We start from the raw sequence: 17,355 nt of genomic DNA, 5'->3' as shown, positions 1-17,355 counted from the left end.
GTTTCAACATCACTGGTGACCATTGCTACAGTGGCCCATTCTTAATTCTCATTTTACTTGACCTATGAGCAACATTTGAGACAGTGGGTCACTCCCTTCTTGAAACACTTCCTTCCCTTGGTTTTGCAGATCTAAACTCTCCTACTTTTCCATCTGCTTCATGGATTATTCCTTCTCAGTCTTCTTTGTTGGATCCTCTTCACCTCTCTGACTTAACCTGGTGCATTGCTAGAAGAAACCCTACTGAGTAAGAGCAAATTTTTTTTAGCATACTGCTGATGTTACTTTCCAGTATTTAAAAATGCTGTGTATCCTTTTAAATGAAAACGATTTAAAAAGCGCGGCTCTCAGGCTAGCAATACAGACACCAACCCGGGAATCTCCGCACCACCCCCCAAGAGGAAGCAGCGTCTGACGTCTTCCGGAAACGAGCTCCACTGGCCTTATGGGAAATGTAGTCTCCGACGGATGGCCTACACCCGGGAGGAGTCCAGGAACTCTAGGTGGACAGTTACTTCCGCACACGCGTAGTAGGACGGTAGCCGGTATTCAATCTTCAAATCAGCGCCGCGGGAAGTGCTGGCGGGGGCTGCTCTCCTGTCTCTGGACGACGCTGTGACTGATCCCAGGCTTGGAGCCGGAGCTGCGAGCGAGGCAGTGAAAGGGTGGCAGGTATGGCTTTGCTGGACTCGGAGGACGTAAGAGAAAGGCGGGGACTGGCTTCTAGGTTTACCCTACCGAAGATAAAACTTTACAGTCTCCAAGTGCAGTGACTTCAGGTTTGGATATGTGGGTTCTGTTCAACTCGAGTAGCTGAGAGAAAGCAAGAGTTGGGCTTCGACTGGCACTGGGTAGATGCCCAGGGCTCTGGTGGGACTGGGAGAGGCTCAATTTGCATTCCTGCTCTTGTAGGTCAAGGTCACTGTGTAGGAGTCTGTTCATCTAACTGTACCTTTCCTGGTTCCAAGAGCATAGTTGGCCCGACTGGAGCCTGCGACAATTTTAAGCCATGTCAAGGGATCCAGTGGAAACTGTAAGCCATTTCAAGGGATCCAGGAAGAAAGCATTCTTGAGAAACTGCTATGGATTAGAAGGGTATTCTCAGCAATCATTTGAAGTAAATGCTATTACCATTTTGCATATGAGTTAACTGAAGCTGAAAGGTGAAATTACTTGCCTGGACTCACACAGCTTAGTAAGTGGAAGAACTGAGATTCAAACTCAGATACATTTTGTCCAAATTTCATTTTTTTTTTACAGTATAGCATTCCTGCATAAAACAGAGTTGGGTTTATTCTCCTGAAATATTTGAGCAATGAATGCTGAGTAAATTTCGATTTGTAGTCATTTTGTAGAGTCTCTTGGTGTAGCTGCAGATCTTCCAGTGCAGACTGTGTAAATGAAGATGTGAGTCCCCGGTTTGCCCATTATACCCTTTCTAGAATCCCAGCAGTCTAAGCTCATAGGAGATGGCGAGTTTCTACAGAGAGAAACATTTGGAGTTTAAACTGAAGGATCCAGCTTAATAAAAAAATAAAAAAAGTGTTCCTGGGTCCCTGAATCCAGCCTTCTCAAGAAAGCCCAACCTAATTTGCAATCTCTTATCCCAGCTTCAGAGTAGAAACCAGAGAATCACAGGAAGGAATCATTTTTAGACTTACGGAGCTTCAGAGACCAAGCTTTTAAGTGAGTCTTTCAACTCATTCATTATTTCTTCAGGATAAATTTCTGGGAGGAAAAAAATAACTGTTTCAAGAGGAACCACTTGGTGTTAGATCAGTAGGACAGAAACATACAACATCCTTATCTAAGCTCCATATATTCCTAACAATCACAAGTAGAGATCTGTGCTTATGGAACATGGACTTTTCTGTCTTGCTAGAAATGTCATTCTCCCCCACTAGGTGGCATTTTCTGAGGCTGCAGTGTGGGTACTTATGGTCTGATAGAGCAGGGTTCTACTTTGCATGCAGTCTTGGTATCTCAGGTCTTTCTATTCTCTTCCCCATTTCTACTTTCATAGATTTCTGTGTAAGAGCTGCAGAAAATGATCAACTTCCAGGTAAGGTATCCATCTATTCATCCAGTTGTTTAAATCTCCCAAAAGTCCATATGATAAAAAGGAAATGTATGGTCAGGAAAAATGTAAACCAAATAAAAGATCAAGTCTAAAAGGAAATTTAGAAGATTGGTAAGTTGATATCCAAGTCATAGGGTTTGCAGATGGTTGGAACAAATTTGAGCTGCAAATGTGTACTCAGTCTTCCTGGAAATCATAGTAAATGGATAACCAGCCAGTTAAAAAGTATTGGCATTGCTGTGAAGATAAAGCAAAATTATTCTCCTTATAAGTAAAGTTTTTCCTGACACATTTCTTTGCAGAAAATCTTTTCTAATGAGTTTTCACATAGATAACATTAGAAATAACATTCACAGCAGCAGCCTGTGATAAATACAGCATCAGGTTTCCTATGACTTTCTTAGAGTATTCCCTAGAGTAAGAACATAGTGCCAAGCAGCACTAAATGAACTCAATTTATAAGTCCAGGTATGTAGCCTTTTTAATGCCCACCTGGATCCATAAGTAAATCTTGTACCTTTTCCAGTCTCTAGCTATCCTGAGCATTTACTCTTCTACATGAATTTTAAGGTCATCAAAATAACAAATATTGTCAAGGTTCATAAAGCAGTATGTTAGGTTTTTTTTTTGTTTTTTTTTTTTTTTTTTGAGACAGAGTCTTGCTCTGTTGCCTAGGCTGGAGTACAGTGGCGTGATCTGAGCTCACTGCAACCTCTACCTCCCAGGTTCAAGCGATTCTCCTGCCTCAGCCTCCCAAGTAGCTTGGATTACAGGCATGTGCCACCACGCCCAGCTAATTTTTGTGTTTTTAGTAGAGACAGGGTTTCACCTTGTTGACCAGGCTGGTCTCGAATTCCTGACCTCAAGTGATCCGCCTGCCTCAGCCTTCCAAAGTGCTGGGTAGGATTACAGTTGTGAACCACTGCGCCCAGCCAGATATTCTTATTATGATTGCATTAAACTTAATAGGTTAATTTGGAGAGAATTCATGACTTTTCAATGAGTCCTATTTATTCAGGTTTTCTTATAGGTCTTTTATTATAATTGTTTATTTTATTTTATTTATTTATTTTTTTTTTGAGACAGAGTTTTGCTCTGTTACCCAGGCTGGAGTGCAGTGGCACAATCTTGGCTCACTGCAACCTCCATCTCCTGAGTTCAAGTGATTCTCCTGCCTCAGCTTCCTGAGTAGCTGGGATTACAGGCGCCCACCACCACGCCCAGCTAATTTTTGTATTTTTATTAGAGACAGGGTTTCACCATGTTGGTCAGGCTGGTCTCGAACTCCTGACCTCAGGTGATCCACTCATCTCAGCCTCCCGAAGTGCTGGGATTATAGGCATGAGCCACCGCACCTGGCCCTTTTATTATAATTTTATAGGTTTTATAAGTCTCTTATTGTAATTCCTGTACATTTCTTATATTTATTCTTACATGTGGTTTTAGTTGCTATTGAGAATGGGGTAGGCCTTTTTTTCATTATCTCTTCTAACTGGCTATTTTGGTAAATAGAAAAATATGGACTTCTCTTGGCTGGGCATGGTGGTTCATGCCTATATTCCCAGCACTTTGGGAGGCTAAGGTGGGAGGATTGCTTGAGGCCAGGAGTTCGAGACCAGCCTGGGCAATATAGCAAGACCCCATCTCTAGAAAAAAAAATTAATTAGCAGGGCATGATGGCACACACCTGTAGTTCCAGCTACTAGGGAGGCTAGGGCAGGAGGATCAGTTGAGCCTAGAAGATCAAGGCTATAGCTAGCTATGGTTACAGCACTGCACTCTAGCCTGGGTGACCCTGTCTCTGAAGAAAAGAAAAGATGGATTTCTCTATGTTGAATTTATATCCAGCCAATGTACAGAACGCTTGTTAGATCTAAGAGTTCTTTAGTTGATTCTTCTAGTTCTTAGGTAGACAATCATACATTCCAAATGGAGTTTTATCTCTTCCTGCCCAATATTTATACCTTCCCCCACATTTTCCTTGTCTCATTGCAATGGCCAGGACTTCCAGTCACTGCAGTTTTGAATAAACAGCCATCCTGTGGTATCCATGGGAGACTGGTTGCAGAACTGCAGATCCCCAAATCTGAACATACTTAAGTCCCACGGTACAGTTGGCCCTGTGGAACTCAAGGATAGGAAAAGTTGGCCATCCATGTTCATGGGTTTTGCATGGCAAGAATACTGTATTTTTTTTATCTGCATTTGGTTGTAGATGCAGAACCTGCCAACCAAGGGCCAACTATATTCATTGCAAAAAAATCTGAGTATAAGTGGACCCAGGCAGTTCACACCTGTGTGGTTCAGGGGTTAACTGTAATTGCTAGCCAGAAGTCTTTTTTGTCCTAATTTTAATGGGAGTGCTCCCAGTGTTTCACCGTTTCCTTTTGTATTCTGGTAGATAGTTGGTTTTTTTTAATTTTGTTTTTAATCAAGTTAAGGATTTTTGACTTGTGAAGATTAATAACTAGGAACTTTTGGCCTCATACACTTTTTTAAAATAGCTGTCAGTAATATATCTTGCCACCCTTAATATACCAGTTTAGAGAATTTTCAGTGCATTTCCCAATACTGAACTATCTATACATTCCTGGAATAAACCCTTCCTAGTCCTAACTTTTTCATAAAGGGTGAGATAGTAAATATTTTATATTTGAAGGCCATACAGCCTCTGTGGCACCTACTCAACTCTGTCCTTGAAGCTGAAGTAAATGAATGGGTGTGACTGTGTTTCAATAACATTCTGTTTACAAAAACAGGAGGCCAGTCCATGGGTTACAGTTTCCTAATCCCTGCTGACAATGGTCTTAACTATCTCTTTTGTGGTAGATATGTAACTACTTGTCTTTAATTTCAGTGCTTTTAACATTTATCCATTAAACATGATTTTGGAATTATGGTTAAAAGGACATATTTTAGCCTGGCGCGGTGGCTCACGCCTGTAATCCCAGCACTTTGGGAGGCCGAGGCGGGCGGATCATGAGGTCAGGAGATCGAGGCCATCCTGGCTAACATGGTGAAACCCCGTCTCTAATAAAAATACAAAAAAAATTAGCCGGGTGTGGTGGTGGGCGCCTGTAGTCCCAGCTACTCAGGAGGCTGAGGCAGAAGAATGGCGTGAACCTGGGAGGTGGAGCTTGCAGTGAGCTGAGATCGCGCCACTGCACTCCAGGCTGGGTGACAGAGCGAGACTCCATCTCAAAAAAAAAAAAAAAAAAAAGACATATTTTATCATGTAAAAGTATCCATGTGTTCCTATTTTATTATGCTTACATGCATCTGGCATGTAAACCTTACAGTCTCATTAACATCTTATGGCACTTACATTTACTTTGTAGAGTCTAATAGAGTGTAAGATCCCTGAGAGGAGTAATAATTTTATTTCTTTTGATATCTCCAGTATAGGGTTGGTAGAGCCTCATTAAATATTTTATGAGTGAACAAGTAAGAATATATGTGATATTTTTAAATAGCTTTATTGAAATATAATTATCATACCACAAAAGTGACCCAGTTGAAGTATATACAGTCAGCCAGGTGCAGTGGCTCATGCCTGTAATCCCATTACTTTGGGAGGCCAAGGTGGGCGGATCACTTGAGGTCAGGAGTTAGAGACTAGCCTGGCCAACATGGTGAAACTCCATCTCTACTAAAAGTACAGAAAAAATTAGCCAGGTGTGGTGGTGCATGCCTGTAGTCCCAGCTACTCAGGAGGCTGAGGCATGAGAATCACTTGAACCTGAGAGGCAGAGGCCACAGTGAGCCGAGATCGCACTACTGCACTCCAGCCTGGGCGACAGAGCAAGACTCCGTCTCAAAAAAAAAAAAAAAAATTGTATACAATTCAGTGGGTTTTTAGTGTATTCACAGAGTTGTACAGCCGTCACCACTATCTAATTTCAGAACATTTTCATCACCCTAAAAGCAACTCCATATCCTAATTAGCAGTCACTACTCATTCCTCCCTTTCCCTAGCACTAATCTACTTTCTGTTTCTATGGCTTTTCTCTTCTGAACATTTCATACAAATGGAACCATGAAATATGTAATCTTTCATGACTGGCTTCTTTCACCCAATACAATAGTTTCCTCTTTTTCTTTTTTATTTATTTTTTTTTTTGAGGCAGGGTCTCACTCTGTTGTAGCTTCAACCTCCCAGCCTCAAACAGTTCTCCCACGTAGCTGGGACTACAGGTCCATGCCACCATACCCAGCTAATTTTTTTTTATTTATGTAGAGACTGAGTCTTGCTGTGTTGCCCAGGCTGGTCTCAAACTCCTGGGCTCAAGTGATCTGCCTACCTCAGCCTCCCAAAGTGCTGGGATTACAGGTGAGAGGCATGGCACCTGGCCCCATACAGTATTTTCAAGGTTCATCCATGTTGTAGATGTACCGGTGCTTGGTTCCTTTTTTATTGCCAAATAATATTCCACCATATGGATATACCACATTTTCTTTATCCATTTATCAGTTCATGGACACCAGATTATTCCACTTTTTTGACTATGAATAACTCTACTATGAACATTTGTCTGTGGGTTTTTGTGTGGACAAATGTCTTGAATTCTCGTGGGTATATACCTAGGAGGGGATTGCTGGGTTATATGGTTACTCTATGTTTAACACTTGGAGGAGGCTGGGTAAAGTGGCTCATGCCTGTAATCCCAGCAGTTTGAGAGGCTGAGGCGGGTGGATCACTTGAGGTCAGGAGTTTGAGAGCAGCCTGGCCAATGTGGTAGAACCCCGTTTCTACTAAAAATACAAAAACCGGTGATGTGCGCCTATAATCCCAGTTACTCAGGAGGCTGAGGTGGGAGAATTGCTTAAACCCGGGAGGCCCCACTGCACTCCAGCCTGGGCAACAGAGTGAGACTCCATCTCAAAAACAAACAAACAAACACTCAGAGGAACTGCTAAACTGTTTTCCATAGTTACTACATAGGCTGGGTATGGTAGCTCATGCCTGTAATCCCAGCACTTTGGGAGGCTGAAGCAGGAGGATCAGTTGAAGCCAGGAGTACAAGAGCAGTCTGGGCAATGTAGTGAGACCCCATCTCTAAAAAAAAATATATATATATTTTTCTGAGACAGAGTCTTACTCTGTCGCCCAGGCTGGAGTGCATTGGCGCAATCTCGGCTCACTGCAACCTCCACCTCTCGGGTTCAAGCGATTCTCCTGCCTCAGCCTCCTGAGTAGCTGAGACTACAGGTGCATGCCACCACACTCGGCTAATTTTTTGTATTTTTAGTAGAGACAGGGTTTAACCATGTTAGTCAGGACGGTCTCGATCTCCTGACTTCGTGATCCACCCACCTCGGCCTCCCAAAGTGTTGGGATTACAGGTGTGAGCCACCACACCTGGCCCCCAAAAAAATTTTTTTAATTGCTTGGGTGTGGTGGCACGTGCCTGTAGTCCCACCTACTTGAGAGGCTGAGGTAGGAGGATCGCTTGAGTCCAGGAGTTGGGTGCTACCATGACCCCTGATTGCACCACTCCACTCCATTCCAGCCTGGGTGACACAGCAAGACCCTATATATCAAAGAAAAGAAAAGAAAAAAGAGAAAACGTAGTTGCTGCACCATTTTGCAATCCCAGTGTACAAGAGTTGAGTAATGTACAAGAGTTTTGGTTTCTCCACATCCTTGCCAACACAGGTCATTGTCTGCCTTTGATTTTAACTGTCCTCATAGAAGTGAAGTGCTGTCTCATTATGATTTCAATTTGCATTTCACTAATGACTAATCACTAATGATGTTGAGCATCTTTTTTCTTTTTATTTATTTTTCTTTCTTGCTTCAGTTTCAGACCCTAATGTTGAGCATCTTTTCATGGGCTTATTTACTATACACATACCAACACAGATACATACATACATATATCTATATCTATATATAGATATATCTTTGGAGAGATGTGTCTTTAAATTCTTTGCCCATTTTTAAATTGTGTTGTCTTTTTAGTGTTGATTTTTTTCTCCCCTCCCCCATTGTTGAATTTTAAGAGTTATTTATATATTCTAGATACCAGCCTCTTATCAGATACATGATTTGCAAATATTTTCTCCCATTCTGTGGATTTTCTTTTCACATTCTTGGCAGTGTCCTATGGAGCACAGAAGTTTTAATTTTGATGAATTCCTATTTATTTTTTATTTTGTCACTTCCACTTTTTCTGTCATATTTCACAAATCACTGCCTAATCCAAGGTCACAAAAAACTTTTTTTCTGTTTTCTTCTAACTGTTTGATAGCTTTGTTTCTTACTTTTAGCTCTCTGGTCCATTTTAATTCATTTTCTTATTGATATGAAATGGGTGGGGAGTCCAGTGTCATACTTTTGCATGTGGATGTCTAGTGGTCTCAATACCATTTGTTGAAAAGACTTTTTTTTCCCCTGTTGAACTGTTCTGGCACCAGTTGGATATGTTTAATAAGATTTTTGTTACTATCACAAAGCATATTTCTGAATCAAGCATGTAATCATTATATCTGATTTTCTACAAACTCGCCAGTGAACATGATATGATATTAAGGAGCTGCCTTGATTCTCTTGCAAGTTTGCTAGTGATGCACACTTTAGTTTGAAGATAAATGTGCTGTTACAGGAATCAGTGACATTCCAGGATGTGGCTGTGGATTTCACCGTAGAGGAGTGGCAGCTGCTTGATTGTGCTGAGAGAACCCTGTATTGGGATGTGATGTTGGAGAACTATAGAAACCTCATCTCAGTGGGTAAGGACAATGAGTGGTAACTTTTCAGTGTAACTCAGTATATACTAATAGTGCTCATCTTTTAAGACTTGGGAACGCTTGCCAATTGTGGTGGCTCGTGCTTATAATCCCAGCACTTTAGGAGGCAGGAGAATTGCTTCAGCCCAGGATTTCAAGACCAGCCTGAGCAACATCGTGAGACTGTCTCAACAAAATTTAGCTAGGTGTGGTGGCACATGCCTGTCATCCCAGCTACTTGGGAGGCTGAGATAGAAGGATCGCTTGAGCCTAGGTGTACCACTGCATTCCAGCCTGGGTGACAGAGTGAGACCCTATCTCAAAAAAAAAAAAAAAAAAAAAAGACTTATGAAAACTGTGAGCATTCTGAAGCATTAATCAGCTGGGCCCTAAATTTTAGTTGTCAAAGATTCTGAGTCCCCTTTGAGCTTCACATAGTCTGCTTATTCTTCTACTTCCCAGATGGAGGAGAAGGGTCTGTTCTGTTTTTTTTTTTTTTGGTGCGGGGGGAAGGAGTCTCGCTCTGTCACCCAGGCTGAAGTGCAGTGGTGCAATCTCGGCTCCACCTCCCAGGTTCACGTCATTCTCCTGCCTCAGCCTTCTGAGTAGCTCAGACTACAGGTGCCTGCCACCATGCCCGGCTAATTTTTAGTATTTTTAGCAGAGACAGGGTTTCACCGTGTTAGCCAGGATGATCTCGATCTCCTGACCTCATGATCCGTCCGCCTCAGCCTCCCAAAGTGCTGGGATTACAGGCATGAGCCACCGCGCCCGGCCTGGGTCTGTTCTGTTTTAAAGCCTGCTTTTTATCCTTTAAAAACCCTGAGACTCAAGGAGGCAACCCGAGTTGTGAGCTGGTTGTTTGCCTAGCACTTTGGCCCCACTTCTATGTTGTTTTCCCACCAACAGGATTTCCAATTACCAAAACAAAAGTGATCCTCAAGGTAGAGCAAGGACAAGAGCCATGGATGGTGGAGGGAGTGAATCCACACCAGAGCTCTCCAGGTGAGTAAGAGAAATTCAGATGGGGGTGTGTGGAGTTGAGATCCCTATTGGTCAGTGAGGGACAGGAAGCTCTGAAATACTCTCAGAAGCACCTCTTAAAAGCCACACACCTTTAACATAACATCATCAGCCAGTTCCCCAAAAGTTGCTGTCACCCTCATTCTCCCCACACGTGCCCTTTCTCTTTGCTCAGCTGTTGTATGGAGGGTTGTCCCTCTCCTGTCTCCTCTGGCTTCTCACACTGCCTGTTTCATCTAGGTCCTTGCTTTGTTTCTGTTCTCTTAATTCCTAAAACCCTCATTCTTCTTCCCTTCTCAACATCGATCTTTTTCTATATACGTAGTCCTTATAATGAAGTTAAATTATCTGAATTTGAGGCGTACTCTACCAATCACTGTCTAACCTTAAGCAGATTATTTTGTAGCATAATTTTCTTTGTTTATAAAATAGGAACATTAATCTTTACACCTCAGGTTTCCTGTAAAGATTATATGAGGTAATACATGCAAAACACTTCAAATAGTTGGCAGACAGTAAATGTTCAGTATATGCTAATTATTTTTTTCAAAACTTTTAGGGACATCATGCTCTATTTTATTTTCCTTTTGTTTTTTCTTTAACTTATTCCTTTTCTTGCATCATAAATCCCATCTTGCATCTTTCTTCTCCCTGATAATTTGGGATATGTCTTATAGCGCAACTTTCTGTTTCACTTGGTAATATTGATAACTTTTTGAAATTCCCCTCCGACTTTTTGTTGCCTTACTAATCTGTTCTCACCCTTTCTTACTGCTTATTCACCTTTTGCTCAGGCCTTCTCTTCCATCTTCTTAACTTCTCTCTACAATAACTCCCTCAGAAGCCTCATCACTCTGAAGACTAAAGTTACTTGTTTTATGCCAACTCTAGCATCTTTGCCTCACCAACTTTTCCTTCCCATAATTTTACCCAACCTGGCCTTCATGGTAACTAATTTTTTTATTTCTTCAATTGTCACCCTTAGCTTTATATCACAATAAATAATAATAAATGGCCCCCTGCTTTGCAGTCTCAAAACCACTGTATTAAGCAATTTGATTTTTTTCCTGTCAATAGTTTCTCCTTAAATATGATACTAGCTTATGGCCTATGATTTCAGCGATTAGTTTATTCAAGACTGATTCAAAATTAAATTTTCCCTTTCTGCATAGTTCACAAAAGAACTCTTTCAAATGATTGACATATCTTTCAAATGATTGACACCAACTAAATATATTTCAGATTCCCTGGGACCCCAACTTCTGTTGACATAAACCAAATTACTTTTTTTTTAGAGACAGGGTCTTAACTCCATCACCCAGGCTGGAGTGCAGTGATGCCATCATAGCTCACTGCAGCCTTGAACTCCTGGCCTCAAGCAATTCTCCTGCCTCAGCTTCCCAAGCAGCTGGGACCACAGGCACATGCCACAGTCCTCAGCTGAATTTTAATTACTGATATTGTATCTAGACTGTTTATGTTACTGTTTTACAAATTACATTCTATTTCCTAGTTTATATTAGATGTTTCTACAAGATTTATCCAAATTATTCTATTTCTCTTGTCACTCTCCTGAAAAATGTAAATTATCCCCTTTATAACCTGTGTTGTGATATTTAAATGGCTTTTAATGTCCTCTATAACGTGGTCCCATTTTACTTATCCAGAATTATCCATCTTTTTTTTATTCCATGGAAATTGGGCTTTTTAATGTCCACTATATACAGTTTTCTTTTTTTTTTTTTCTTTTTTTTTGAAACGGAGTCTTGCTCTGTTGCCCTGGCTGGAGTGCAGTTGCGAGATCTGGGCTCACTGCAAGCTCCGCCTCCTGGGTTCACGCCATTCTCCTGCCTCAGCCTCCCAAGTAGCTGGGACTACAGGTGCCCACCACCACACTCAGCTAATTTTTGGTATTTTTAGTAGAGACGGGATTTCACCGTGTTAGCCAAGATGGTCTCGGTCTCCTGACCTCATGATCCTCCCGCCTTGGCCTCCCAAAGTGCTGGGATTACAGGCGTGAGCCACTGCGCCCAGCCTATATACAGTTTTCTTCTCTGCATCAATCCTTTTGATTCTGGTCTGCTCCTAAAACCAGCATTTTCTTAAGTCTGAGTTCAGCTTTTCCTCTTTCATTGTAACTCCAGTCTAAATTAATCTTCACTTTCTTTGAACTCCCAAGCCAATTCTATTATGACTCTGTCATGAAAAATTTACATATACTGTCTTGGATATATTTTTTTAATGCATGTGGCTTTTAAGGCATGTTTTCTTTTTTTTTTTCATGATAGTGCCTGAAGAGAATGATCTGTTTTATGCTAAGCACATCATGGTATCCAATGAACATTTTATTAATTTATTGTTATAGAGCCAGACATTGTGGGGGATGTTTCTTTTTTTATTTTTCTTTTTTTCAGTATCCCTGTCATAGCAATGTGGGAGATGTTTCTTATTCTTCCATTCAACAAGGCTTTTAAAAATGTTTCCTGAAAAGGTTCAAAGGAAGCAAAAATCTCATTACCATTTTCTAACTTACGAAAGGTAGTTGGAACAGCAAAACATGTTCATATTAAAATATCTTCCCTGGTGGTTTAGTGGTTAGGAAAACAGTATATAAATAAACAGTAAAGTTTTGTTTTTTTGTTGTTGTTGTTTGTCTTTTTTTGAGACAGAGTCTCGCTCTGTCGCCAGGCTGGAGTACAGTGGTGCAATCTCAGCTCGGGTTCAAGTGATTCTCCTACCTCAGCCTCCCGAAGAGCTGGAACTACAGGCGCCCGCCACCATGCCTGGCTAATTTTTGTATTTTTGGTAGAGACAGTTTCACCATGTTGGCCAGGATGGTCTTGATCTCTTGACCTTGTGAGCCACCCGCCTCGGCCTCCCAAAGTGCTGGGATTACAGGTGTGAGCCACTGCACCTGGCCCAAAAATAAAGTTTATTTTAAAATTCAACAAGCAAGTATGAAACATTTCTTCAAAGCACATTAACATTGCAGTTTTGTTCTAATTAACTGTCAAAATGAATGGTACAGACAGCAGCAGTGACTATCTTAGAAATTCATAGAAAATGGAGCTTAAAGTTTAAAGTATGCAAAATTTGGAGGAGTCTTTTTTTTTTGAGGTCATGGAACAGTGATTCCTCCCTAAAGAATATCTAAGTTCTAGATAGGATGAGACGAGATAAGGTGGCGGAGGGGAGCAAATTAAGGTGGAGAACGAACATGAGCAAAAGATTGAATTTAGGAATCTAGAATCCGTGGAGTAGAAGGTATTTGTTGAGGACTAGTGAAATGCATGCTTCCCATGAGTGAATTCGTATCTTGCATAATTTTGTTTGCCAGGCTGATTATGTTGAATTTTTCAGTGGATTATTGTTGGTAGAGGTAATGCAAGATGCTGCTTCCCATCGGTTGAAATAGACCGGAAAGAAGAAAGGAATTAAATCCCCAGAGTCAGAACCACTCTATAAAGAAATGTGTACCAATGGCTGTAGCCCACTACTCAGTCTAGCTCCACAGAGAATAAGGCATAGAGAAAGAGGCTTGGAGTATTGTACTAACAGTCCACATGGAGGGAAACTTAAGCGTGGGGAATTATGACCCCCTCTTCCCAATTTTTTTTTTAATGGGAACAGATTTGGGATTTATACTGTTTTGAGGATAGTGAAAAAATGTGAATTCAGGAGCAAAGCAGCTTGCTGAAGACTGGTTTGTTAGATTGAAAGAGGATGTAAAAAGAGTATTTGCCAAATAGAAGTATGACAGGTATTTGTCATATATAGAAACTCAGCCAGAATAAAAAAATAATAGCAAATAGACAGAATCTGTTTGCTATTATTATCCCAAGCTAAGGATGACTTACTCTTGGATGACTTGCTGGACATTTGTGTTCCTGGGCTTACAAGTACAGGTACAAATGAATTCTAGCTCTCGGTAGAGCTGGAGCCATGACTACAGACATGCTTCAGCTGTGGTTTGCTTGGGGTTAGAGGACTGGAGATTTGAGAATGTTTCTAAAGGAAACTGATATTGTGCAGAATGATTAAGAGGAAAAAGACATAAGTGAGAGAAATAGGGAATTATCCTACCAATGTGATCTAGAAATTAATTATGTAGTGATTTATATAACTCTGCCTGTTACCACCTCCTCCAAACCTAGTCTGTTCTCTGATATTTTCCCTTAATCCTTTTGCCTTTGTCTCCTTTTCTTTTTTTTTTTTTTTTTGGAGATGGAGTCTCGCTCCATTCCCAGGCTGGAGTACAATGGCGCGATCTCGGCTCACTGCAACCTCTACCTCCCAGGTTCAAGCGATTCTCCTGCCACAGCCTCCTGAGTAGCTGGGACTACAGGCGTGTGCCACCACACCCAGCTAATTTTTGCATTTTTAGTAGAGACCGGGTTTCACCATGTTGGCCAAGATGGTCTTGATCTCTTGACCTCATGATCTGCCCGCCTTGGCCTGCCAAGGTGCTGGGATTACAGGCGTGAGCCACCATGCCTGGCCTATCTCCTGTGTGTTTGGTTGTCCTATCCATTAATCAGATCTTCACAATGGGTCCTCTTCATTTTATGAGCTAACCCTGCACCCTCGTTGAGCAGCCTTTTGACTTCCTTTGTACCCTCACTCTACCTTGTGCCTATTTTACTGTCTTTCCACAGGTCACAAGTTAAGGCATCTGCTCCCATTCCCTCTACAGCAGTTTTATTCTTAAAGCTCAGGAGGAGTGAGGCAAATATAAGATTTCTTTCAGAATGAGATACTATATTTGAAACTATAGATGTTTTTCTCTATAACATGTTGATGGGAGAAAGTAACTAGGAATGTTTTGTTGTACTCCTTTTTAGAATCTGACTGCCCACTTGTTGATGAACCAGGGAAGCATCGGGAAAGCAAAGACAATTTTTTGAAGTCAGTTTTGCTCACGTTCAATAAAATTCTGACTATGGAGAGAATCCACCATTATAATATGAGCACAAGTCTTAATCCAATGAGAAAAAAATCATATAAATCGTTTGAGAAGCGTTTGCCACCTAATTTAGACTTACTTAAATATAATAGAAGTTATACTGTAGAAAACGCTTATGAATGCACTGAATGCGGGAAAGCCTTCAAAAAGAAGTTTCATTTCATTAGACATGAAAAAAATCATACAAGGAAAAAACCTTTTGAATGCAATGACTGTGGAAAAGCCTATAGCAGGAAGGCACACCTTGTAACTCATCAGAAAATTCATAATGGAGAGAGATCCTTTGTGTGCAATGATTGTGGGAAGGCATTTATGCATAAAGCCCAACTCGTGGTCCACCAGAGACTTCACACTGGAGAGAAGCCTTATGAGTGCAGTCAATGTGGGAAAACATTCACTTGGAACTCCTCATTTAATCAACACGTGAAATCTCATACACTTGAGAAGTCATTTGAATGTAAGGAATGTGGGAAAACCTTCAGATATAGTTCATCCCTTTATAAACATTCCAGATTTCATACAGGAGAGAAACCCTACCAATGTATCATATGTGGCAAAGCTTTTGGCAACACATCCGTGCTTGTTACACACCAAAGAATTCATACAGGAGAGAAACCTTACGGATGTATTGAATGTGGCAAAGCCTTCATCAAGAAGTCTCATCTCCTCAGACATCAGATAACTCATACAGGAGAGAAGCCCTATGAATGTAACAGATGTGGGAAAGCATTTTCCCAGAAGTCAAATCTTATTGTACATCAGAAAATTCATACATAATATTCACTTTATGAATATGAGAAGGCCTTATTAAATATTTGCTAAATCTTATTAAATACTAAAGAATTCATGGTGAGAAGTCTACAATTTAAATGAATTTGGAAGAGTAGATTCCCATAAAAAACAATCAATGCCAATCATGTTCTAGAAGTGATAATAAACTTTTTACAGAAAATATGATAGAAAACAACTATAAATAAAAGAGCATAAAGCTTGGAAAGTAAGCATAACTTAAATAATCAAAGAACCAGTGAAAAGTACATTTGCCATTCCTGACTTTTAATTTTTATAATAAAATAATTATGCAAGTGTAAGTTTAAAATATATGCTTATACATTATATTAAATTATGCCTATTAAGAGTTTCTGCAGTAAATAACACATTTTTTCTTCCAGTCTTAACATGCATAATTAATCAAGTGAGAAAATGTGTTTTAATACGTCGTATGAATTTCAGTGATATTTTCATCCATTTGCTGGCACTTTTAATGGGCATGACACTGTTTCTGAATCTGAGTCTCCTTTAATTATACAACTGAACACTTCTTAAAATTCATATAAAGATGTTTTCCTATGTATGTAAATACCAGAACAAAAAATTTAACAAGACACTAATTGAGGAGAGAAAGGCACTTGTATTCTGTATTACAATAAGTATTCAGTTGAGGAAAATAATTATTTAAATATGTAAATAAATAATTTGCACTTCAAATATTTCTGTTCTTTTGCTTTTTCATTGATATATCTATGTAAGCTGTAAGGATAGCTTAAATGGTTTTGTGTATTTTGTTTTTTGTTTTTCTTTTTTTTTGAGACAGAGTCTCACTCTTTCCCCCAGGCTGGAGTGCAGTGCCGTGATCTCGGCTCACTGCAACTTCTGCCTCCTGGGTTCAAGCAATTCTCCTGCTTCAGCCTCCTGAGTGGCTGGGACTACAGGCACATGCCAGCACACCTGGCTAATTTTCGTATTTTTAGTAGAGACGGGGTTTTGCCATGTTCACCATGATGGTCTCGAACTTCTGAACTCATGATCTGCCCACCTAGGCCTCCCAAAGTGCTGGGATTACAGGCGTGAGCCACTGCGTCTGGCCAGCTTAAGTGGCATTTAACTGGGGTATCATCTGTATTTTATTTTAATTAAGTAGGGTCTCATGATACTTTGCGAGTTTTGGGGATTTTGTTGTTTTGTTTGTTTGTTTGAGGCGGAGTCTCGCTCTGTCGCCCAGGCTGGAGTGCAGTGGCGCAATCTCAGCTCACTGCAAGCTCCGCCTCCTGGGTTCATGGCATTCTCCTGCCTCAGCCTCCCGAGTAGCTGGTACTACAGGCACCCGCCACCACGCCCAGCTAATTTTGTTTTTGTATTTTTCTTTCTCTTTTTTTTTTTTTTTTTTAGACGGAGTCTTGCTCTGTCGCCCAGGCTGGAGTGCAGTGGTGCGATCTGGGCTCACTGCAAGCTCTGCAGCCCAGGTTCATGCCATTCTCCTGCCTCAGCCTCCTACAGGTGCCTCCCACCACGCCCGGCTAATTTTTTTTTTGTATTTTTAGTAGAGACGGGGTTTCACCATGTTAGCCAGGATGGTCTCGATCTCCTGACCTCGTGATCCACCCGCCTCGGCCCCCCAAAGTGCTGGGATTACAGGCGTGAGCCACCATGCCCGGCCTGTTTTTGTATTTTTAGTAGAGATGGGGTTTCACCATGTTAGCCGGGACGGTCTTGATCTCCTGACCTCCTGATCTGCCCACCTTGGCCTCCCAAAGTGCTGGGGTTACAGGTGTGAGCCACC

The 17,355-nt window shown here is 41.0% G+C and overlaps 1 protein-coding gene across 3 annotated transcripts; it reads left to right on the top strand.

The window, feature by feature from the left end:
- Positions 1-472: 472 nt before the first annotated feature.
- On the top strand, positions 473-16,283 carry ZNF684 (zinc finger protein 684). 3 transcript variants are annotated; one of them, XM_054493003.2, is made up of 6 exons: positions 473-672; positions 1,611-1,686; positions 2,024-2,062; positions 8,686-8,812; positions 9,719-9,814; positions 14,674-16,283. In XM_054493003.2, exons 3-6 carry the CDS (start codon positions 2,048-2,050, stop codon positions 15,570-15,572), a joined length of 1,137 nt encoding a protein of 378 aa, XP_054348978.1. In that variant the 5' UTR covers positions 473-672; positions 1,611-1,686; positions 2,024-2,047; the 3' UTR covers positions 15,573-16,283. The 3 variants fall into 3 exon arrangements, with proteins under 3 accessions (XP_054348978.1, XP_054348972.1, XP_063513347.1); XM_054492997.2 differs by lacking the exon at positions 1,611-1,686; XM_063657277.1 differs by lacking the exons at positions 1,611-1,686; positions 2,024-2,062.
- The last annotated feature ends 1,072 nt before the right edge of the window (positions 16,284-17,355 follow it).

This window comes from Pongo pygmaeus, chromosome 1 (genome assembly GCF_028885625.2).
Source record: "Pongo pygmaeus isolate AG05252 chromosome 1, NHGRI_mPonPyg2-v2.0_pri, whole genome shotgun sequence".
Taxonomy (NCBI): domain Eukaryota; kingdom Metazoa; phylum Chordata; class Mammalia; order Primates; family Hominidae; genus Pongo; species Pongo pygmaeus.
This window is presented reverse-complemented; position numbering and strand designations above follow the sequence as displayed.

Excerpts from the sequence above, each read along its gene's own strand:
- ZNF684 (XM_054492997.2), top strand. Across the intron at positions 8,813-9,718 it reads TAGAAACCTCATCTCAGTGG|GATTTCCAATTACCAAAACA; the intron begins GTAAGGACAATG and ends TCCCACCAACAG. Across the intron at positions 9,815-14,673 it reads TCCACACCAGAGCTCTCCAG|AATCTGACTGCCCACTTGTT; the intron begins GTGAGTAAGAGA and ends ACTCCTTTTTAG.